We start from the raw sequence: 24,439 nt of genomic DNA on the forward strand, positions 1-24,439 counted from the left end.
GTGTAAAATCTTGGGCTATTGACAGTTCATGAACTCAATAGTCATACAGATCCAACTATCAACTTCCTCGGCTTATGGCTTAATAATTGGCTTTATTAGAAAGTGACAGGAGTTGGTTCTTTTAGGGCAGGGTATATGTTAAATCTTGACAGAGATCTTGTGGCTGGAGGGATCTCTGCACTCACTCCGAAGTTGCTATGGTAAGTGACATGTACATATATTCTTTAATGTTATAACAAGATTTTCTGTAAATATTCAGAAGAAGAACTGTTGACTTTAAGATCGCCAGGAGAAGGATGCTACAATTAAGTAATAATTACTTTTTATTGAAGAGAACGGGGAGACAAAAGCAGGCACAAGTTTGCTTTTGAATGTTGATCAATTTTATGCATATATATCCTAGAAAATCTAGAAAACTGGTTATCCAAACATGTTAGGCCAATTTGCCTTATATTTGTTTTCCTACTATATTCCACTCTGCACGGTTTGGGAGATGTCTAGAGGTGCTAACAATGTTGAAGAGACCACAAAGAAAACAAAGTCTTGAAAGATTTAACAGGGGAAGAGTCATAGCTCAGCGGTAGAGCATTTCCGTGGCAGGCAGGAGGTCCTAGGTTCAATTTCTGGTACCTCCAGTTGAAAAGACCAGGTGGGAGGTGATGGGAAAGATCTGCTAGAAACCCTGGAAAGATGCTGCTAGAAACCCTAGGCAATACTGACCTTGGTAGACCACTGATGCAGCTCAGGAGAAGGCAGTTCCAGGTGCACATCAAAGCAAGTAGGAAAAAAATTGAGTCAAGTCCACTAGATCCTGAGAGACCAATAATATTTTGAGGAGTATGAGCTTTGAAGAGTCAAAGTTCCTGGCTGGGGTGGGTCTTCTGGGCTGTGTGGCTGTGGTCTGGTAATTTTAGCTCCTAACATTTTGCCCACATCTTCAACAATGCAATCAAAGCTTCCTTCATCAGATGCAAAAAAAATGAGTGAATCCAAGGGGGCTTCAGTAAACCCAAAGGCAGCACAATCTATTGAACTCAGACTCAGCACCACTTTTAGGGGGACGCCGCAACTACTATTCACCAGGATGTGGCCAAGAGATACACATATACAGTCTACAGTGACAGGGATGTGAGAAAATCCAGGAACATGGCTGTGCGAAGGAGGAAAGAAGAGCCTCATTGTCTGCTGGAAACCTCTTACTGGCCATGCATGCCAAGAAGAAGAAGAAGAAGAAGAAGAAGAAGGAGGAGGAGGAGGAGGAGGAGGAGGAGGAGGAGGAGGAGGAGGAGGAGAGGAAGGAGGAGAGGAAGGAGAAGGAGGAGGAGGAGAAGAGGAAGAAGAGGAAGAAGAAGAAGAAGAAACCTTCAGTGTGAAAAGAAAAGAAAGCCCTTCTGATTGTTTTAAAATGGTGGAAGAAACTGCTTGGTGGGTAAAGCTGGGAAGCAGTGAGAAAACCCAAAGGAAGCTTAATGACAGTGACCTCCTTTGCTTTCCCTGTGAAGGGAGAGAAAAGGTTACACTTAGGCTGATTTTTCATGGTGAAATTGCTCCTCTGTTGGCACTGGAAGTGCCCCAGTGCAATTGGGAGTTCTTCATGGCTGCAATTGAGAGTTCTTCATGGCTGCAGTATGTCTGCCACGTTTTTGACCTGGAGCCACCCTGAGGCATTGGCGTTGCTCTGTGAATGGCTTTGCTCTTTTGAAATGCCTCTTTGCTGGTCCGGTGGCTTCCGCCGCCATGCAAAACTCCTCGGAAGCAGAACCAGGGCCATTTTTCCCAGTTTTGGAAATGGCTAGGATTCTCTATTCTGAGAGCACAGTGAGAGCACAGTGAGTTCTGAAAAGAGATAAACATGTTAATAACTGAGAATCAAACCCAAAGAGATTGTCTGCTTAGTGCAAAGAAGACCACAAGTGTGTAAATGGCCACTATCTTCTTTGCATATACTGTCAGCGTTATTAGAAACTGGAATTCTGCTGTGATTCTACACTCTGAATTAGTCAGCACAAAGTTCAGGCCGATCCAATGCAGTTGCTCTTCACTACCTGTGACAACAGTGTACAAGTGGGAATTCGACAGGCACAGCTGTTTCCACTTCTCCAGTGCTGTATGCCATGACAGGTTTCACCTGCCAAAATTCTCTCTTGTGTACTGCGATTACAGGTACAGAAGCCCTGCCCTCAACGGCACCTGTTTATTCCCTCTTGTTTGTTCGTGCAGTTCTCCGGGTCATACTTCCCACCTCTTCCATTCACACTTTCAGTAGCCTTCCCCTTCCAGTTTGGCTGTTATTCCCTTTCTCTGAAAGTACCCCTGATCTTGACCAGCTTTCTCTGAGTAAGTGCTATCTTATTTCTCATTTTTCTCTCCCATATGAGTTTGGTGAACATTCAGTCTGTGTTTCATGTTTGTTTTTCCTAGATAAGGATTCTTCCCCATGGCCGGGTTTATTTGGGGCTAGTTTATCATTTGCAGGTTTGAGACTCTTACCTGATGCTCTCCTTGAACTTCTTGTGTTTTTTGAACTGTCACGATCCTAATCTTCTATGATTGGTATTCATTGCAGAGACTGAGGTTTTTTTATGCGGTTTCTTCGTGTTTTTCTTACAGTCCGTTTCTCTCTTTTCTATACTACTCCGTTACTACAGGTTCTATTCAGATTGAGCTCCAGTATCCATTTGGATTTGGCCCCTTCATTTATGTGCTGGGACTCTCCTAACATTTCTGCATCGGTGATTTTCCAACAATCCTTGTCTTTCTGCAGTCTCACAAGACCGGATCCAACTGAAACTCTTTTTTCCTTCAGAAACCCCACTCTCTTGTTTCTTTACCTCCTCAACTTCCCCAATGTTTCTCTCTTCCTTTCAGTTGGAAAGGTTGCTTGTATGTACAGCTTGGGATTTATTGTGAACTGGTGGTAACAGATTAAGATGAATGTGAGAACAGATCCCTTTAGTGTTTTCCATGAAAGCATTGCCTAGGTTGGCTTATTCAGACATGCATGTAACCACAGTGTTTATGATCCTCTGGAAATGAACATACACGTGAGAACTAATGTTAGCATTCCAATATACTCTCCTATTATCTCTCATTTGGAATATTAATATGATAGAAAACTGTTCCACTTTCTCTAATGTTCTTTCCTTTCCCTTTCTGTTGGAAACGGAACTGCTACTCATATCTTCTTAGGTGGAAAAGCTTATTTTCAGTTCTTTGTGTAGCCTTCCATTTAGCCCACCTACATTTCTAGGGGTCTGGTAGGAGCTTTGAAGTTGAACGGGATACAGCACCGTTCATATTATTTCGACTGTACTGGATGATATTTTCTCCCCCACCCTTATACTCATCACACACACTTTTTGCTACTGCTGCGACAGGAGGAGAGAAAGGCTTGTTATTTCCAAGCACTCTCTGTTGTTATTATATTGAGATATCGAGATATCAATTTGAGAATGTAGAGGTTGGTATGTTTTGGCTAAGCCCGTGTGGTTGAGCTTCTTTTCTTTGACTTGAACGAGTGGGCAGAGGCATAGCTGGGCCAAACTGCGCCTGGTGCGCAGTCTATATTTTCCGCCCCCCATGGCCCCCCACAGCGCCCCCGAAGGCGTCCCCCCTTCCCCCCTTTCCACACTTACCTTAGTTCCTTTCCTTTCCCTAGAACTTTTTCAGGCTGAAAAAAAAGGCCTATTAACCAGCAGTTCGGAAGCTTAAAAGCAGGCCTGTGAATAGAACTATACTTCCCAGGAGACCTTATGAGCCTAAAGGTCTCCTAAGAACTATGTAGTTCCTCAGGCCGTTTTCAACCTGTACTGTTAACAGGCTGTTTCGCCGGTCTGAAAAAGTTACTAGGAAGAGGAAAGAAACTAAGAATAAGTGTCAGAAGGGGAGTAAGAAGCTACCGTGGATGAAAGTGTCACTGAGGTGTCGAGAAATGTGATTCGGAGGGGGAGAGGGAGGGGGAATTTTGCGTCCTGACATGACTCAAAACCGTGCGCCCAGTGCGTGACGCACCCCCCCCCCCGTCCCCTGGTAGCCCTGCCTCTGAATTAAAGTCATGCTGTTGCTTGCTGTGGAGAGAAGAAAAAGTAGGGGGTTGAGGAAATACCTCCGTAGAAGAAATCTTGCCATAACAGACATTTGCCCCCACCACACAGCAGACGCCTTTTGCATAATTGGCCTATGCTAGAAATTTTTTTTTAAAAAAAAACCCTTTCATTGAGACTCCTATTTATTTTTGTTGCATCGTTAACTCCATGAGGACAGATTAAAGAGCCTGGAGCTTTTCAGTTTAGAAAAAAGGCACCGGGGGAGGCGGAAGACGTAGTAGAGGCCCACGGTCACCCAGCAAGCTTCTAGGGCAGAGTAGCGATTCCATCCAAAGCCTCCACAATAGGATGTGGTTGATCCCGGTCTGGCTTTCTTATCACTCTACCCCACTGGTTGGGTCTCTAGTACCAGGACCATATCCAGATATTGGTATCAAAGGTTGCTGCTGCTTTACTGTTCCACTAATTTGTTTTTTGTGGTGGGTGGCGAGATTAACCTTTAGAATTTACAGATTACAGAGAGAAACAACATAGTCGTTTGCATAACTGCCTCCGTTCTTGCAACCACAGCATTAAATTATTTTATGTCAGGAAAAGCCTGGCTTTATTAAGGTTGTCAACTCATCATGCATTTTCGACAATCTGAAGGCATTATATGAAAATTAAGTCTCGTTAATCTTGCCAAAGACTTCAGGGACTATTAGACTGAAAATATTTTTGAATATACTATTTGCATGTTTCTTTTCCAGCGAATGGTTCAAGGCAACCAATTTTACCAGTGAGCTAACTTTAACCCCACTTGAGTAAAGAGAGTTGTCTTCCTCCTTTTCTCAATTGGCCCTTCAGAAGCCATGTGATCTTGACCCATGACAGCCCTCATGGCTAATGCAGGTTAAAGTTTAAATGGTGTATGGAAAGATATCCGGCTGGCATGTACAAGGGCCAGGGCCTTTTCGGCCTTGGCCCCTACCTAGTGGAACAGGCTCCCTAAGGAGATCACGGCCCTGCGGGATCTGAATGGTTTCTGCAGGGCCTGTCAAACGGAGCTGTTCCGCCAGGCTTTTACATCTGGCCAGCCGGATCCAACTGAATCTGTTAGATATTTGTGGCCTCTCTGGGACATATAATGGGGTTGGGTGACGCCAGTGGTGGGATCCAAAAATTTTAGTAACAGGTTCCCATGGTGGTGGGATTCAAACTGTGGCATAGTGCCAATGGGGCTGGGCGGGGCACGACGGGGGTGTGGCCAGGCTTTCCGTGGGCGGGGCTTTCCTGGGAGTGAGGGCTGTGGCAGGCGCAGCTGCTGCATGCAGATCGCTTGGAAGGGAAATGAATTGCTGCATGAGCTCAGGCTGCCTTGCATGCGGTGCACACCTCCTGCTAGACTGCTTCAAGTTCTGCGCGCTACTGCTGAGAGGAGGGGCGTAACTAAGGCAAAAATCACGTGGCAAAATCTCCAATTAGTAACCCCCTCTCGGCACACACAAATAATTAGTAACCTACTCTCGGGAACCTGTGAGAACCTGCTGGATCCCACCTCTGGGTGACGCCATCTATCGTCAGCCTTGCATTTTTTTTAAAGCTTTATGCAGTTTTATGCTGTTATGTTTTTATGATTGTTGTTGTGTACTGTTTTGTTATTGTTGTTCACTGCCCTGAGCCCTGCAGGGGAGGGCAGTTTATAAATTGAATAAACAAACAAACAAAAATATTGTCTTAAGGATATGTTTCCTAATTGTGCCTCAAAGGCACGTTCTAATGGACAGGACGTCTCTCACTGGAAAACTTATATTGTTTGTGTCTTGTTCGCAAACTTCTACAACTTGGAGGATTGTGACATTCAGTACAACACAGGACATTTGTCAGTTCCTGTTTCACAGTGAAGGATCCAGAAAGTGTTTTGCTATGTAAAATGGCACCCCCAAGCCATTCTGTTCTCTTGCATAAAGTGGAGAAATGACGTTTTTTAACACCCTTTGGAATGTGCTTGGAGCAAATATCTACCTGCAAGGTTGGAAATGGTTGTTGCCCAAGGCTCTGTGTGAATGACTGTATATAAGGAAAGAGGAAACAACAAAGATCAGTTTAGATGTACGGGAAAAGGTAGATATTTTGTTAGAGGTGTCTTCTCTTATGCCCAGTCACACAGCCAAACAGGAAAGTTTTATATTTGGTTTACAATGGGAGTTAAAGTAGATGTTCTGAATTTTAAAAATCTTTGGAAGTATATGCAGGTCTCTCCACATCATTTAGTAAGATTGCAAACTTCAGGAACATTTATTTATTATTTATTTATTATTTTATTTTTTCCGAATTTATGCATACCGATCCCGGGAGGGGGCTCAGGGCGGTGAACAACCCAGGAAGCAATCTAGCCACAAAATATATAAATACATAGGCTCCATCCCATAAAATAGCTTAAAACAGCAAGTAACCATAATACATAATAAATAAATAGAAGGTGTCTGGCCCCCAATTTAAAACCTACTGCTCCCCTGAGGGGCCAGTGGGAGCTCTCCCATATGAGGGGAGGCTCCTCGCATATGAGGGGACCCTGATGTAACTGCCCCTAGGCACCCAGAGGCAGTGGAGGGGGGCACCATATTAACAGCTGGACACTCCAAAGGCCCGGTGGAACAACCATGGTCTTACAGGCCCCTGTGGAACTCACCCAGGTCCCGCAGAATGGACCCGGGACAGTTGGAGGAAGGGTGTTCCACCAGGCGGGGACCCAGTGCACCGTAAAGAGCCCACAATGGCCAGCACGTGGAGACCAGCCGCATCATAGAGGGGCGGGGACCACCACCAGCAGATTGGCCTCTGCAGAAGAGCGCATGAGAGGGCAGGGTGAATTTATATGGGGTGATGTCTGCGGTCCCAAAGATGCGAAGAACTGAGCCCCAGGCAGCGCAAAACAATAAAGAGTCAGAACCCACACCTTGAAGATGATTCGAATTCAACGGGAAGCCAATATTAGCTAGCTGCGCCCAACACAGGCTGGATGTGAACTGCTCTGAAAGCGCCCTCCTGTGAAACGCAGGCGTGCTGCCACGTTGAACCAGTTTTAACTTCGAATCAAGCGCCAGGGAAGGCGGCGACACAGCTGAGTTACAATAGTCCAATGACTGGTTTCTTTATCATGTCTCTGACCACCCTGTGGGATTTCCCCTAGTTGACCCAGCCCATAGAGTAACTGTACCCAGCTCCACCTTCCCTGACCTGGGGGGTTGGACTCCCCGAACGGAATGTTACATTAGCTTGGCCTAGCTGAGGGCCAAGGAGCAGTCTTGCCCACAGAGCCTTGGATTAGGACCGCCTTGGCCACCCTCCTCCCCATTTACCCTGGCCTGGGGATTCCCGGTGCTGTTTGTCAGAGCCCCTACGGCTTGCCTGACCCCTCTGTTATGTTGCCTCAGGAAGAGGAGAGCCCTCTAGATGTTTCTCCCCTTCTCTCCGGCTTCCCTTGCCCCCACCCTGTTGTTAGCATGCTTCTGCACAGAGTTGGGGTGGAGTGGGCAACCGGTGTGAAGCCGGGGTTCCCCAGCCTGTTCCGGGGTTCCCACAGCACTGGGCAGCAACCCCTTCTAAGGCTCCTTGCCTCTCTGCCTCACTCCCTCTGCCAACACCCTCCCCAGGCGCCTGCTTGCAGCGGTATTGTCAGAGGCCCATTTCCGACTTCTCCTTTTATCTTGTTCTCTTCTAGCGGCCCGGCTGCCGCTCATCACTCTCTCTCACAATGCCAGCTCAGCTGTGAGGCCCCTCCTACCAACTCTCACTCTGCTGGCTTTTACTCTCTGTCGGCTGTTATCCTGCTGTCTCTCCCTTTGCCCATGCCTTGCCCTGCCTGCTGTGCTGAGTCCAGGCGCTGGGGACATGGCCACGCCCGGACAGACCCTATTGTCCTTTCTGAAATCTTCTGGAAAAGGCTATAGTACCTCAAAGGTGCTGTGTCCTTTTCCTGTTGTGGTTGTTTGTATATATCCAGTTCAAAAGGGAAGCATACGCAAATTCCATGATTATATTGCACTAATAAATAACTTTCTGTGTTAAGTACACACACACGGGAGTGTGAGTGATAATTTCCTTTCTGCGTGTTTGAAGCCCCTATTCAGAGTCTGAGGTTTACATTTCAAAGTTAGCTGTAAAAGCCAAAAAGGCTGGCACATTCGCCTCCAGGCTGGACACCTTTGATTCTGAAATCCTTTCCCTAAATTTACGCAGTGGTAGTTACTCAGTGGTGAGTTGAACACACTCAAGCATGCGTAGACTAGAGTACTCTTCTTGATTATTGACCACATGCACGCCAAACATTGGGAGGGCCTCATCGAGTGGTGGGATCCAAAATTTTAGTAACGGGTTTGTGGTTGGGTTGGGATTCAAACGGATTGGTAAGCGCCAGTTGGAATTTGGTAGGGGAGACTTGACCGAGTGTGGCGGGCATTCTGGAATGGGGCATTGTGAATAATTTCTCTGTTTACTTTGTAAAAGAAACTCTTACTGTAAAAAAAAAAAAAGTTCCCTAATTTCCAGCTGGTATCTTTCTGTCCATAATTTAAGCCTTTCATTATAGCGAAGTCCTGGCCGTCTGCTGCCAACAGAAACAATACTTCTCCTCTAATTGACTGCGGATTGAATCCAAATTGCTCAAATGCACCGATGCCACTTGGTGAACCACAGAAATCAAAGAAGGACACTTTCCTTAAACAAGGAACTTTACTATATTTCTAAAACATGTTTTAAAAACAGCCCAACAGGGAGAATGATCCCGTTTTCTACCTTCGCTAACCAGCCACATAGGAAACAACAGGACTTTATGATTTTTGGACCTAATGGAATTTCTAACGGAAAAGCAGACCCAATTAGTAACCCCCTCTCGGTACACACAAATGATTAGTAACCCACTCTCGGGAACTGGTGAGAACCTGCAGGATCCCACCTCTGGGCCTCATTATGTCATGTGATATTTACACCAGTTGTTTGTTACTTGTTCTGTTCTTTCAACATTTCTCTAGCTTCCCCTCTTCCCTGTTTATCTCAGTTTTTCTTCCCATGAAAATTATCACCCACCCTCTGTCTCCACTGTAAAAAAAGGCAGTTCACTTTCCTTTTTCAAATATATTTCACAACATGTTGCTGTGCGCAGTTGTGTCTACAAATAGTGCTGTCCGCATATGGTTGTCAACCTCCAGTTGGGGCTAGCAGAGCCCTTGTAATTACAACTGATCTCTGGACAATAGAGGTCAATTCCCCCAAAGAAAACAACTCCTTTGAAAGGTGGATTCTGTGGCATTCCCTGGGGCTATTTCAGGTCAGGACAATTTCAGAGAGGAAAGTCAAAGCCCCTCTCTCCAAACATGATAGCCCTGATCCTAACTGGGCCCATACAGTCCTGAGAAGAAGAACAGTTTGTATTTGCCTTCAGACCAGAGGTGGGATCCAGCAGGTTCTCACCAGTTCCCGAGAGTGGGTTACTAATTATTTGTGTGTGCCGAGAGGGGGTGACTAATTGGGTCTGCTTTTGCGTTAGAAATTCCATTAGGTCCAAAAATCCTAAAGTCCTGTTGTTTCCCCCTATATGCTCCTTGGCTTGGTTGTGAAGGTGAGAAAGCGGGGATAATTCTCCCTGCTGGGCTGTTTTAAAAACATGTTTTAGTAATATGGTAAAAGTTCCTTGTTTTAAGGAAAGTCTCGCTTCTTTTGATTTCTAGAAACAAAATTAAGGGTATTTGAAAGGTATTAGAGGTATTTGACGGGCGGTCAATTAAGAGGAGATGTAGTTGTTTCTATTGGCAGTAGACGATAGGACTTGCTATAATGAGTTTGAATTATGAACAGAAAGATACCAGCTGGAAATTAGGAACTTTTTTACAGTAAGAGTTTTTTACAGTAACAGAGAAATTATTAATGCCCGCCCGGAATGCCTATTACGCCCGTGGAGTGCCCAGCCCAAGCCGATGGCCTTCGCCACTTGTTTGAATCCCACCACCATGGGAACCTGTTACTAAAATTTTTGGATCCCACCACTGCTTCAGACCCTCATGTGACTCCTTGGAAAAGCCAATCAGCTTTGTAATGTGCTGTAAAGAGTCCTGGAGAACATGTTACTGGCAGGGGCTGTCCAGTGCGTCAGGTCTTTCATATCACCTTCTACCAGGAAAGGAATCTGAGACCTACTGTATGCAAAACACATGCTCTGCTGCTGAACCATGGGACCATCTCATTCCGTTTGCTGGGTAACCAACCATGAATAACTTCAGGATGCAGCTTGTTTGTTAACAAATACGTTTGACTTCCGTTTTTCTCTCTGTATTTACCCAGCAGTTCTCCACAATGAATCCTGTGATAGTGCAGCAGCCAGTTGTGGTGGTGTCTCAGCCACAAAGTGGCGAGTGGCAAACGGATTTATGTGACTGCTGCAGTGACGTCGGAGTATGTGAGTGGCCAATCTACTGCTTGTCTTCGGGGATGTGTCATAGACTTGAGAGAATGTTGGACCAACCAGAAGCTTTGTTGGACAATAGCAATTTGTCTTGTAGATGACATGTGTTTACTGAGGGAAGAGCAAATGGGTTAGAGTGGTATGATCAGCATGCTTTGTGCACACAGATGTCATACTTTGTTATAAAGAAAATCCCCCAGACACTCATCAGGCTTATAAAATCTCACATCTCACACCCAACTTGAACAGTGACCTGCCAACTTACATGGTGGCATTACTGCCTATGGAGACATCACCGACCCACCTATGTGGCCATGGGAGACACACATCTGTAGAATTACCCAGCTTGAGGCTTAAGCAATCTTTGGAGCATTGCCCTTTTAAGAAAGTCATAGAGACTGGCTGCCTGACCGGCAGCTTCCCTGAAGCCCAGAGCCTATGGGGAAAGGAAAGGGTAAGTGGTGATGAGGGATGGTAGCTACATTACGCATAAGCGAGTGGAGCTCCACCGGGGAGGGAGGGCTTCCCGGAGGGTTTTGATGCTCAAACCATTTGGACCCCGTATGCCACTGCCTTACACAGTTGGCTTAATGCAGATAATTGCTGATGACCAACTGACCTGTCTGTAGTATAGATGGGTGTGATTCTGGGATCCACCAGGAAATTACTGGTCATAATTAAAAGCACCCAGACCGTCCTAGAAGTAGGGTTGCCAGACCCATCCAGATAACCAGTGGGAGACTGCTGAGGGAATGGGAAGCAGATATCAGGAACAGCATGAAGTCACTTCCAGGAAAAAAACAGAAGAGACATCCCACCTCTGTGGGAACTGCTGGAAACTATAAGACTATAGAGTTTTCGGTGATTCCTACAGAGGGCTGACCTTACTTTTGTGTTTTCCCTGGAAGTGATGTCAGTTTTATCTTGGAACCACCTTAACAATTACGGATTTACCATAGAGTTTCCAGCGATTCCTAGAGAGGTCAAAACTGTCAAAACTCACAGGTTTTTGTGGAAGTGACAATATGCCACCATTGATAGCTGTTTCTAAACTTTTTCTTTCTCTTGCCAGTTTTTGAGGTGCTGAAATTCAGGAGTCAGTCGGGTGGAAAGTAAAGGAAGCTTTGTTAGCACTCCGATAGTGTGGCCACAGGGCAACTTTGGGGTAGAGCCACTCTAGATGATTGCACATACAAATTTATATAGACTCCTCCCAGTGTGGGTTTCAGAGCATGTGAAAAGCACTCCAACAGGGGAATTTTACTAAAAATACTCTTGTGCTACAGAAGCACAGACTGTTTTGATCTGATCGTAATTAAAAGACCTTGTGGTTTAGCATGTGCTGTTACAAGGTACATTTCTCGGAGGCCGTTTCCGCCGCGACCTCCCTGGCGCTCTCCACTTGACAAGAATTCTGCCCGGCGTGGAAGTGAAAACAGATAACGTAATGCATGCATCGCCGGACAGCCTCTGGAGAAGGCGACAGAGCTGGCAGGCTGGCTCGCATGAGGCCTTCGTCCCCTTCCCTGTTCGACTCACCGTGTCCTGTGAATTAGGCCTGCTGGCGTTGAAGCCCATACATGCCCTCCGACCTCCAGGGGTCGGGGACGTGGGCAGCGATGAACTATACGGCGACCATCAGAATGACGGCGGGGCTAGGTAGGTAACGGCCGAAAAAGAGGCTGCCGTGTTCCGGCGGTGCTGTTTTGCACCCAGCGCCGCCGAGAACATGCTGTCAATGGGGAAAAACAACCCTTTAAAGGGTTGTTTTTAGAGCCGCCTATTAACGCCGCCCTGGGGAGAAAGGGGAAGCAGCGCTGAGTCGGCTGCTATAACAACAGCGCCGCTGCTGCTGCTTGAATGGCTCCGCTTATCAGAAATAACCGGGCGGCGTTTTTACCATTCCCAGGGCGCCATTAATAGGCCGTGCGGAAACGGCCAGAGACACATTATCAGCACATTTCCTAAGAAAGGCTGCAATACCCTGTTGCAAGGTGCATTGGTAAGAAGACCAAATTTTCCACCCGCTTATGTCACTTTAACTCTCTTCATGATAGAGGCGGAGAGATCTTATTTTCTCCATCATGGAGGCAAAGGCATTTTCTCCTCCATTGGTGCTGGTATGCAAAGCCTACCAAGGTTGGGAGATCTTCCAGCCCCAGTGAGCACTTAACAACCCTACGTAAAAGCCTTCCTTCTCTGTGAGGTCAGTCACAACATGAAGTCATGGGCAGGGACGGAGCGCCCATGGGGATATGTGGGATCACATGTCCCTGGGTGCACCCCAACTGGCCACGTGGAGGGCAGAGAAACACACACACACACCCAGCCCTCCCCTTGGCCTGGTCCTGCCAGGCTGCTACAACTGATGGACAGGGGTGGGGGCACCCAGAGCATGCCTAGGCATGGGTCAACTAGGGCTGCAAGGTCTGGTTGGGAAACACCTGGAGATTTGGGAGTGTGGAGCATGAAGAAGGGAGGGTTTGGGGAAGGGAGGGACTTCAACAGGTTAAAATGCAATAGAGTCCAAAGCATCCATTATCTGCAGGGGAACAGATCTCTGTTGACTGCAGATCAGTTGTAATCCCAGAAGATCTCCAGCCAACACAAGAAGGTTGGCCCTTGGCAACCTTAAGTTCAGTTCTTGGGCTGAACCCAACCAGCTTCTCTGCTAGTATAAAAGGAGGTGTTCCCTTTGACCACCAAAAAAGGTTACGTTGGGGTCTGCAGGTATAATCGCAAGATGGGTTGAGGGCTGTGGTAAGAAAGGGAACGGATAGAAATAGAATAAATCCAACCTGTTATATAGTTTTTGGAAGACGTGGAAGCGTCTCCTTTTTGAGGTTTGCCATTTGCATCCCTGCAACGAGCAAAACCCAGCCCTAATTCTCCACCCTTGAGGAACTGAGGAGTAGGGTTCCCAGATTGAGAAAAGAATGCAGGACTATCAAAACTCTGCCCTCTCCTCCCAGGGCAAACAATGCAAAGCATGCTGTTTATCCTGGCAGGAGCGCTTGTCCCCTGTGTGAATCAGCAGGGGCTGTTGTTACTTGCTTGGCGTGACCTCCTCCAAGAGCAAATAGCACAAAGCACGTTGTTTCCCCTGTACACTGTCACTTTAGGTACACTTTCAGCTCCAGCCCTGCGGCTTTGTGGTTAGACTGGTTCAGTGTTGCCTCCTTCAAGCCCAAACAGCATGTTTTACTCTTTGAGCTGGGTAAGGTTGCCAGTTGGTCTGAACCAGGGGTAGGGAACCTGTGGCTCTCCAGATGTTCAGGAACTACAATTCCCATCAGCCTCTGTCAGCATGGCCTCTGTCAGCATGGCCAATTGGCCATGCTGGTAGGGGCTGATGGGAATTGTAGTGCCTGAACATCTGGAGAGCCGCAGGTTCCCTACCCCTGGTCTGAACAGACCAATATTTTCACTGACTGTTGAGGAACAATGGTGAAAAAGCAGCAGATGTTTAAATGTCTGGTATTTTCCCCGGGTTTTTCCTGGGTCAGTGAAAATAGATACCAAACTCTTCAGACAATACCAGACTGTAGCAGCCTTATTGAGGAGTGTGAGAAAAATGTCCACAAAATGGCCTCCACGGTGACACGCTAAGCATTTCTGCACCTCCCTGTGGTATTTTTTGTATACGGCATCACCGAAGTGACATGACATCCTCTCCAAATTTCACTTTCTCTGGGCCCTGCCTTCAAAATCTGACTTTCTTTATGATTCAAAGTCTAATTCTTGTGGGCAAAAAAAAGTGCTTAGGAACAGCTGACATAGGCCCCTTCCGCACACGTAAAATAATGCGTTTTCAAACCACTTTCAGAACTGTTTGCAAGTAGATTTTGCTATTCCGCACAGCTTCAAAGAGCACTGAAAGCAGTTTGAAAGTGCATTATTCTTCATGTGCGGAATGAGCCATAATTGGACAGCCCTGGCTGGATTGGAAAAATAAAGAAAAGAAAATGGAATTGCGAGGGAAATATGGCTTCCTTGGATATTCTGAATTATAGGCATGAGAGGAAGCATGAGTTGTATGTCCGTCTTCACTATGCCTTTAGGTTTTCTCCCAAATGTGTGGGGTGGGGGCTGTCTTTACCTGTACCTGGGACAGCACACATCTGGGTCTCCTCTGAAAAGAGTGGGAAGGTAAGGCAGAAGTAAACAGTGTTTATTGGCTCCTTGGGATGATTTTCTAAAGTAACAACAGAGGAAACACTTGTGGTGCCTTGATTTAAAAGAATAATAGAATATTGTTGAAGGCCGGAATCAACTGGATGTTGTGGGTTTTCCGGGCTGCGCGGCTGTGGTCTGATAGTTTTTGCTCATAATGTTTTTCCTGCATCTAGGGCTGGCATCTTCAGAGGTGTGTCACAATAGGATGTGGTTCTCTCTGTGGCACAGAGAAACACACACAGAGAAACACAACTTATTGTGACATGCCTCTGAAGATACCAGCCATAGATGCAGGTGAAATATTAGGAGCAAAAACTGCCAGATCACAAACACATAGCCCAAAAAACACACAATAGCCAATATTAGAATTGCTTCAGAGGATCAGATCCATCTTCAACAGCAGTCTGCTAAATGCACTTGGGAAACTCACCTTCCGCAGCAGCCATTTTCTCCAAGTGAACTGATCTTGGTTGCCTGGAATCTCTAGTTTTAAGAGCAGTAAGTCTCAAGCTACCATTTGGAGGTTGGCAATGCTACCCCCAAGGCTGGTGTCAGGTTTTTGGAAGCTCTGGGCAGAGTTTCCAAGACCCCCCTCTACTCCTCTGCCCACCAACAAGCCCTGCTGACACCCAATTCCTTCCCACCTGCCTATTTGTCCTTCCTGCGCCTGCTTGCAAGATGTTCCACTGCCCATGTTTGCAACTGCCTGCATTACTCACAATGTTTCCCTGTGGGCACCAGGAAATGCGTGCAAGCCTGGGTGATAGAGTGCTAGCAAGTTGGGGTAGGGGCGCGGTTAAAAGCAGTGGGCCCTTCTACAAGCCCTGGCAGCTGGCCCACCTCAGAATATGCTGATGCCAGCCCTAACGCCCGCCCATAGAATCTGATCCCGAATTTCGGGAATTTAATAAAGTGCATAGAACAGTTGGATTGAGCTTTGTCTCACGCCAGCGTTACATTCTACCAAGCGATTTTTCACGCTCTGACTCCAACTTTTTGCTTAGGCCTTTGCGGACTGTTTTGTTTCACTTGCTTGGGATGCCAAGTAGCGGCTGACATGGATGAATGCTGCCTCTGTGGCCCAACCATGGCGATGCGATCCGTCTACCGGACTAGATACAGAATCCCAGTAAGTGTTCTGTCTGTCTAACCATATTGCCCTTCCTACGCTTGAATCCTGGGTGATGATTTTTATGTATTTATTTATGCACTTAATTTGCAGTCCGCCTTTCTCACTGAGACTCAAGGCAGATTACAGGATCTAAAACAGTGCAGTCGGACAACATAGGATAAGGAACAAATAATGCAGCAGGACCTAGAATTGTCATGGAGCTCAACGCATCTGACCAGGGCTGGAGCAGGAGGAACTAATGGTGATATAGTGCTTGGGGCAGTAGGTGCACATAATGGGCGTTTCCCCACTCTCCATGATCCCCCCTATGCCGCGAGCTGAGAGCAGCGCGCGGCAACCCTGGGGCGCCCCCGGGCGTCCCCATGACCCCACGCTCTGCGCTGGGTCATCAAAAGGCACCGTTTGCAAGAGCGCCAGGGATGCCGCGCGCTGAGGAAGCGCGAGAGCGGCAGCATCGGGGCAGCTGTGCTGTCACCGCCCCTGTCGTGGGGAGTGCCTGGGGACCCCTCGCTACTTGAGGGGAGTAGCGTGGGACTTAAGGTAAGTGGGGAAAGGCCCAGTGGTTATTTAATTCTCTCCAATATTCACATTATTCTGCTAGCCAGGGATCAGAAGCTTCTGAGGTAATGAATTTTTCCGATGGAGAGCGTGTGATAAACCTTACTTATCTGGGGGGCTTGTAGATTATTGGGTGGGGGGATTTTGTACAGTCTGCACTAAATCTAATGCAGTATCAACTCTTAGGAGGTTAGTCGCGTGTTGCATGAAGATTAGTCGGGGCCCCAGCATTTTTCCACGTTTCCCTACCCGTGCTTTTCAAGTCATTGGGAGAGAAATGGGGGCCACACCACTTCTGGTGAAAACAGGAAGTGATATTGTGATGCCAGGCGGGGTCATTCTAGGAATCACTGAAATCTCACTTTTAGGCACATCTGAGAGTGTCATCATGATATCTCTTGTGGGTTTTGCCAGAAGTGATGTCACATGCCAGCGTGTTTGTCTTAATCCCCCCCAATTCCTTCTGGGGGACTACCATCTCTGGCTGGCAACGATACCTGACAGTACGGCTGAAGCAGAAGCAGTGATAAAGCACTTCCTGCCACATCTCCACTCAAAACTCCCACTCCTGAAGCAATTTTTTTTAAAGTAGGAGGAGGCCAGAGTTGCCCATTATCATACTGAGCCCTAAGGCAGCAATCCTAACCATCCTGACTAGGAAGTAAGTCCCACTGAGTTCAGGAGATTGTAAAGCATGGCACGGCACAGCAGCTCATGGATGTCTGGAATGTCATGCTTCTCTAGGAATTGCTGGAAACTCTATGGAAAAACCATAGAATTTTGAGCAATTTTTAGAATGACTAGTGTGATTTCTGCATTTACTCCAGACATCATGCCATTGCTAATGGTGATCTGCTTAACATTATTTGTCTCCTGCTGACTGCAGGATTTGCAACAGAAAACAAGAGCCAGGAGGTGGGGGATCCCCCATCCCTGGTGAGAACCTGGTAAGCCTAGGGCAGGGGTGGCCAACCCTATGGCGCTCCAGATGTTCATGGACTACAATTCCCATCAGCCCTTGCCAGCATGGCCAATAGTCCATGAACATCTGGAGTGCCATAGGTTGGCCACCCCTGGCCTAGGGAGTTGGGTCCCACATAAGATTTCTGCCTGCCAGACAGTCCTCATAAAAGAGCTAGATTCGAATCCAGTCGCACCTTAGAGACCAACAAGATTTTCAGGATATAAGCTTTTGAGAGTGAAAGTTCCTTTTGTCTGCTTGTTTGCTTGCGCTCAAATGAACGTGATTCTATCCTCGCTATTTTCCGTCGCAATTTCACATGAAAACTAAATAAAATCAAACAGACTGCTTATACATTCCATGACTTCCTGTGCACACTGATATGTTATCGTGCTATGGCTTGTGAAAATGGAACTGTGCTAAATAGATTTTCTTTTCCCTTCATGCATTGCTGGATCCAACCCACCCCGATTTGTTTCTGAGTATGCATGTTTATGGAGAGCCAGGGTGTTTAATGGTTAAGGTGTCGGGCTACCATGGAAACATGCTGGGTGACTTTGGGCCAGTCACACTCAGCCTTGACCAGAGGCATAGCAAGGGGGGGAAGCGCCTCCTCCTGGTGCCTCCTCCGCCCCCACCCCGCTCCAGAACGCCCTCTTCACACCCCCATAGGAGCACGCCCCCCTGGCCCCCTTGGAGCTACGCCTCTGGCCTTGACCCTGACAAGTATTAGAGATTCCAGGGCCGGGACATGAAGCCAGGCTGCAGCAAACCACCTCTGAACCTCTATTGCCTTGAAAATCCTGCAAGACTGCCGTAACTCCCCCTTGCTCCTGCACGGCAGGGGGTTGGACTTGACGGCCCTTGGGTTCTCTTCCAACTCTATGATTCTACGAACTCAGCTAAGTGATGGCTGACTTGATGGCTATAAAAAAAAAATCAAGTCATGCTTTGGGACTTCTCACTTGTCCTATGTATAATTGTTTTCTCCCAAAATGCTGATGTCAGGTGTTTTTTTTTTCCTTTTCCCAAACAGGGATCTCTCGTGGGGGACTTCTTGGCTACCGGCTGTTGTCCTCTTTGCTCCCTCTGTCAGCTAAAGAGAGACATCAATAGGAGGAAATCCATGGGAGCGTTCTAGGAAGGTTAGTGGCCTCGTTTGTAGGGTTGGGGGCCTTGGTTTTCAACCACTCTGGAATCATACACAGCACAGTGTTAATGATCCACGAATGTTATAATAGCCATAAGGCTTTACAAAATACACATTGTGCAATATATACATCATATTATTTTTTTAGAATAATCATATTGTTGGCATTTTTGCAAGAGTCTGTCACACTTCAATCATGGAAGAGTTAACTGTGGCCCTTTCCCCACTTACCTTGGGCTGAGGGTTGCTGCGCGCAATTCCCAGCGTGCGTAATTCCTGGTGCGCGCCCCGGCTTCCCCACGACCCCGCGCTCTGCACGGGGTTATCAAAAGGCGCCATTTCAAAAGGCGCCAGGAATTACACGCCCCTGTGGTGGGGAGTGCTGTCGCCGCCCCTGTGGTGGGGAGTGCTGGGGGACCTCGCGCTACTGGAGGAGAGTAGCGCGGGGTTTAAGGTAAGTGGGGAAAGGGCCTGTGTGTATATAAACCAGTTACTGAGGTCACAGTTCTATGGCCCGATTAAGCTATTGGCCAGTCAGTCTGACATTGCTTGCATACAAGTAGTCCCGTAGTCAGAGGTTGTAAAGTTATCCTGTTTTCCTTGTTTGAGCAGACGCCGTCATAATGGGTTGGGACTTCTAGTTTTCCCCAGAAACAATGCCACGTGTGATGCCAGAACCTTCCATGTCCTCCACTCCCAAAGCTCTTGTTGCCTGGCCTGGCAACTCTAATTGATGTCATTAGATGCTCTGAGATTCACAACTCTATGGTAAAACCAGAGAGTTTTCAAAAATCCTACACAATTATGGGGGTTGGTCTTGTCTAGTTTTTATCAGAAGTGATGTCAGTGCACTGGTACACCACCAGGATGTGCTCCATTTCCTGCTCCATTGCTTGTTGCCAGCACCAATGGGCAAAGAAGAGAGATGCAGGAGGGAGACCTGGCATCCCTACCTCCGTTTTTTCCCTTAATCATAATCAGCCAGCAGGGTTTTCATCCATGTCTTTGTAGGTCAGAGAGCCAGTGTGTGTGTGGTGGTTAAGAATAACGGAGTCTAATCTGGAGAACCAGGTTTGATTCCCTGCTCCTCCACATGAAAGCTGCTCAGTGACCTTTAGCCAGCCACAGTTCTCTCAGAACTCTCAGCCCATGCAGAGACAGGCAATGGCCAACCACCTTTGAAGGTCTCTTGCCTAGAAAACCCTATGGGACATCCATAAGTCAGCTGTGACTTGATGGCACACACACACACACACACACACACACACACACACACACACACACATTGTGGGTCACGCATAGTCTAACCCTGAGGCTGCTTGTTTTTTACATTCAAATAAATGTCCTGCTTTTCCACCTGTAGCGCCTGTAATGCAGCTTACACCAACACACATAGAACAAGAAAATAAATTGCCCTGCAGAGTATATTTAACCTGCTTCTGTATATTATGAAAGTTCGCTTATCTCCTTCGAATGTTTATTTTCTCACTTTTTCAGATTTTCTTCTGTCCGGCAACTGTATATTCTATCGATGTACCACCATGATGAGGAAGTGATCTCCCAGCTTTTACCAATATGCCCGAAGTGTGCTCTCTAGCAGCAGATGTATTTAACTGCAAGATAATGTATCTACTTAATGCAGATTCTATTTTGAATATGTGATTTTGTTAATGGAAAGTTTTGTTTGGAAATTAATTAAAAAGTAAAATTCTGGTTTCTGACTTCAGTGATAATTTTTCCTGAAACAGGGAGGCAAGCCTAAGAAGGTCTACTTTGATATAAGTCCCATTTTATTCAGTAGGATAAAGTGTTATCCTATTAAAGTGTTATTAGGTTTACATCCATAATATATAGTGTTGCCAACCCAGCATTGCCGAGAAATGGGAGTCCTGTCATTAACTATGGGCGTTTCCCCACTCACCGTGATCCCCCCTATGCCGCGCCCTGCTCTCAGCGCACGGCATCCCTGGCGCGCGCCCGGGCGTCCCCACGACCCCGCACTTTGCGCGGGGTCATCAAAAGGCGCCGTTTGCAAGAGCGCCAGGGATGCCGCGCGCTGAGGGGGCGCGACAGCGGCAGCATCGGGGCGGCTGCGCTATTGCCGCCCCTGTCGTGGGGAGTGCCGGGGGACCCCGCGCTACTCGAGGAGAGTAGCATGGGGCTTAAGGTAAGTGGGGAAAGGCCCTATGTTTGTGTAGAACATTGCCTCCTTGGGATTCAAATCCATGTAGTTTTTCGGATTCTGGAGCTTCAGGACCCATTACTTTCAATGGGGAATAAAGGTGTGGGGCCAGCTGTTCCTACAGATAATGGCACCAAACTTGCACATAAAATACTTTTCACTCTAATCTAATGATCTCCACAGTTTCAAGTGAATTGGACCATAGGGTTTGTTTTTACATATACTTAAGTAGACACCTGTTGACACAGGCTCAGTTCTATTTGCTGATTCTTACGGGGCGGGGGGAAGGAGAGGGATGGGGAATGGAGCGGCAGGCTACAAGCAATCAGGCTAATAAATCGGGCCTCATTCATTTAATTTTCCTACTCTTATAATGACTGATCAGTGATTTAAAATACTTACCTTTTAGCTCAAAACTCCGTGTTTTCCACACTTCCTTGTTATGGTCTATTTGTTTCACAAAGGCACTTTCCACATTGGCCCACAAACATGGTTGTAGGATGCTATAAAACCTGTTTTTTTGGGGGGGGGGGACTTCACACAGGTCCTGCCTTCAAAATGAGTCTGCCCCATTTTATTTCCCCCAACTCGAAACTAGCAATTCTTTTGAAAAAATCCCAGGTTGAAGCCTCTCCGCAGCGAACAGCTAGGCAGGAAATGCTTTATTTGCCTCCATTCCACTGGACCCTCCACAGTGAGTGAGAGACCACCTGCTATTGCCTGGCCATTCCAGGGAGGCCCTTTTTCCTTTTTAAAAAATGTTACGGGTTTCATCTCTTTTGGTAAAGGGTTTTTTGTTACACCAACAACCCAAAAATTGTGTTGTCATTCCAGGAAATCACTTTACTGTAGGCTGACCAGACGTCCCCCTTTTGGCGGGACAATCCCGCCTTAAAACAATTTGTCCCACATCCCGCGGGTTTTTTCAAGTGTCCCAGTTTTTTTAAGGCTGCCTCACTGCCTTCTGGGGCGCAAGGCAGTGCGGCAGCCACCCGTGCGCAGCCGCAAGAGCACATGGCCTTCTGGGGCGCTCCCGTTTCCCGCCCTGTCACAGAAGGCCGTGCGCTCCTGCGGCTGTGCGCGCATGTGCGCGGCCGCCCACCCGCCTATCCCGCCCACCCGCCTGTCCTGCCCACCCGCCTGTCCCAGTTTACTCTACTGATACGAACAAGTTATTTCTGTGCGTATTACCCACTGCCCAAACAAATGCCCAAACAATATTCCATAGGAGAACAGAGTGTGTTCCTGTGCCTGAGACTACAGAACACGTACTTCTTCAATGTAATGATTTAGAGGATCTTCGCTCATTTTTTCCTCGAAGCCATTTTGAAGAAGATCAGATAAGGACACAGTATCATATTTGCTGAGTGGCAACCAGCCACATACTACAGAGATGGTTGCCAAGTTTTTACATAAGGTTTTTGGTCGCAGAGATAAATCTAGGTATTAGTCTTAGCTATCTAGCTTTAATTCATTTTGTATACTGGTACTTCTTTGTTTATGCCATTAACGGTTTGTTTGTCTGTTTGATTTCTGTGCATACCTTTGACTCAGCAATAACGTTATTCACATTTCTACTCAACACTGAGGATACATCTGTTTCCTCAGGACGACTGCAGTGCCTTGGCACTTCTACCTTGACACTTCTGCTTTTTACTTAGCTTCACATTTTTACCCAAAAAGGCACCTTAAATTTGGGCCTGGATAGTTTTTATTTGTATCAACACCCCCACTGGGGTGGGGGGGGGGACTGGGAACCGTATTAGCAACCCCACATTGCCCTGGAAAGATACAGGTTCCAGAAAACCTAGAACAGAGTCTACTAATTGAATCTTGAAATGGCAGCAGATAGTTCAAGGAATCCGTTTCCCCCAGACCCATTGCAACCGTAGCTGAGACTCCCCTGTTGCCTCCAGCTCCTGCTTTCCCTCATCTCTTAACTTAAAAAAGAAGAATCTTAATTCCTGTTTAATGGGGTGCTCAGAATATAACATGGGAGCCTTTTCTCTAGCCCCTTCCGCACACGCAAAATAATGCGTTTTCAAACCACTTTCACAACTGTTTGCAAGTGGATTTTGCCATTCCGCACAGCTTCAAAGAGCACTGAAAGCAGTTTGAAAGTGCATTATTCTGCATGTGCAGAAGTAGCCTCTGTTTACATGGAAACAGCCATCCCTTTCAGCTTCCACACAAGATGCCTGCTCACCTGATGGATTTGTCAGGCTGCCAGCCTCCAGTTAGCACCTGGACATCTTTCACTATTTTAGTTGATCTCCAGATGACCAAGATCAGTCCCCTCTGAGAAAATGGCAGCTTTGGGGGGTGCTTTGTATGGCATTATATAGTGCCCAGGTCCTGTCCCCAAACCCTGCCACCCCAGCACCATCCCAAAAATCTTGTGGAGCTGCCTCTTTTCACTCCACATATCTATAATCAGTGGCGTATCTGCCTAGGGAAAAGGGGTACCCCTTGTCCCCAGGCGTCATTCTTCTGGCCACGTGGGGGGGCGCAAAATCGGCCCCTCACGTGACCAGGAAGTCCTGCTGTCTCGTTTTCACGTGCCTCAACCCTGTCCGAGGCACGCAAAACAGACGAGACAGCAGGACTTCCTGCTGCCTCCAAGCGCCCTCAACCCCGCCCTGGACTCCCCCTTCCTTCCCCCCTGCCGGGCACCCTAGACCTTGCCCATGTCCATGGTGACATGGGTGGGGTCGAGGGCAGTGGGGGGCGGAGCCTGGAGGGCGTCCTGGAGACAATTTGTCTCCAGACGCCATTTACCCCTGGCACGCCTCTGCCTATAATAAGATGTATGGAGGAAGTTATAAAAGGAGGCAGCTTCTGGGTGCTTTCCAGACAGCAAAGACAACAGAGGGGGAAAGAGGCTGCCGGCTGTTTTGCTCTCTGGTCAGTTTCCTCCTCTGCTTGCGACCGGCTTTTTGTGTGCTGCTAAGGGGATTCTCCCTGCCGCCTTTTGCTGAAGGTTGCCTCAGGATGTTTGCTCTGCAGGCTCCGATCCTGGGCATGTTTTCATCCCAAAAACTGCATAACTACTTAGCCAGTCCTTTCTCACATCCCCTTTCTCACATAATTTCACTACCTCACCCAACTATCCATGACCTAGTGGGAGAATGAATTGTACCTACTGCACAGATGTTTAGTAGCCTGCAAGGCAACAAGGAAATGAAGCTCCACCCAGGTAATTCCACTACTGCAGCCACAAAGCTGTTTAACAGCCATTCAAGTCATGCGCTGGTGAGATAAGGACAGCTCATTGCTGTGCTGCGAGAGGTTTGTGGCTTCATTAACTGGAGCATCTTTCCTATGAAGAAAGGCTAAGGAGTCTGGGACTTTTCAGTTTAGAGACGATTAAGGGAGGCATGAGAGATGTGGAATAGTATAGTACAGCCTGATCTCATCAGATCTCAGAAGCTAAGCAGAGTCGGTGCCACCAAGCAGGAAGCCAGACAAAGGCAATGGCAAACCACCTCTTCCTAATCACCTGCCTCGAAAATCCTATGGAATCTCCACAAGTTGATTGTGACTTGATGGCATTTTACATACACGGGGGATGGAGGGGGGGAGGGCAAGGTAGAAGTTTGTAGCATTATGTATGGGTTGGAGAAACTGGATAATGAGACTTTTCCCCCTACCTCTCTCATACTACTAGTTGCCTTGGATACTAGGGCCCCTTCTGCACATGCAGAATAATGCACTTTCAATCCACTTTCTTAACCTACTGCATCTGTGTATGGTTCTCCAGTTGCGCAGTGGCAGATAGGAAGGCGCTCCAAAGGG

General features: G+C 47.3%; 1 protein-coding gene across 3 annotated transcripts; it reads left to right on the forward strand.

Moving 5' to 3' along the window:
- The first annotated feature begins 158 nt into the window (after positions 1-158).
- PLAC8 (placenta associated 8) lies at positions 159-20,176 on the forward strand. 3 transcript variants are annotated; one of them, XM_048509624.1, is made up of 5 exons: positions 159-193; positions 10,360-10,479; positions 15,666-15,790; positions 18,349-18,457; positions 19,960-20,176. In XM_048509624.1, exons 2-4 carry the CDS (start codon positions 10,377-10,379, stop codon positions 18,451-18,453), a joined length of 333 nt encoding a protein of 110 aa, XP_048365581.1. In that variant the 5' UTR covers positions 159-193; positions 10,360-10,376; the 3' UTR covers positions 18,454-18,457; positions 19,960-20,176. The 3 variants fall into 3 exon arrangements, with proteins under 3 accessions (XP_048365581.1, XP_048365580.1, XP_048365582.1); XM_048509623.1 differs by lacking the exon at positions 159-193 and adding an exon at positions 2,229-2,337 and having other exon boundaries at positions 10,365-10,479; XM_048509625.1 differs by lacking the exon at positions 159-193 and adding an exon at positions 2,234-2,337 and having other exon boundaries at positions 10,368-10,479.
- The last annotated feature ends 4,263 nt before the right edge of the window (positions 20,177-24,439 follow it).

Source organism: Sphaerodactylus townsendi, linkage group LG10 (genome assembly GCF_021028975.2).
Source record: "Sphaerodactylus townsendi isolate TG3544 linkage group LG10, MPM_Stown_v2.3, whole genome shotgun sequence".
NCBI classification, from domain to species: Eukaryota; Metazoa; Chordata; class Lepidosauria; order Squamata; family Sphaerodactylidae; genus Sphaerodactylus; species Sphaerodactylus townsendi.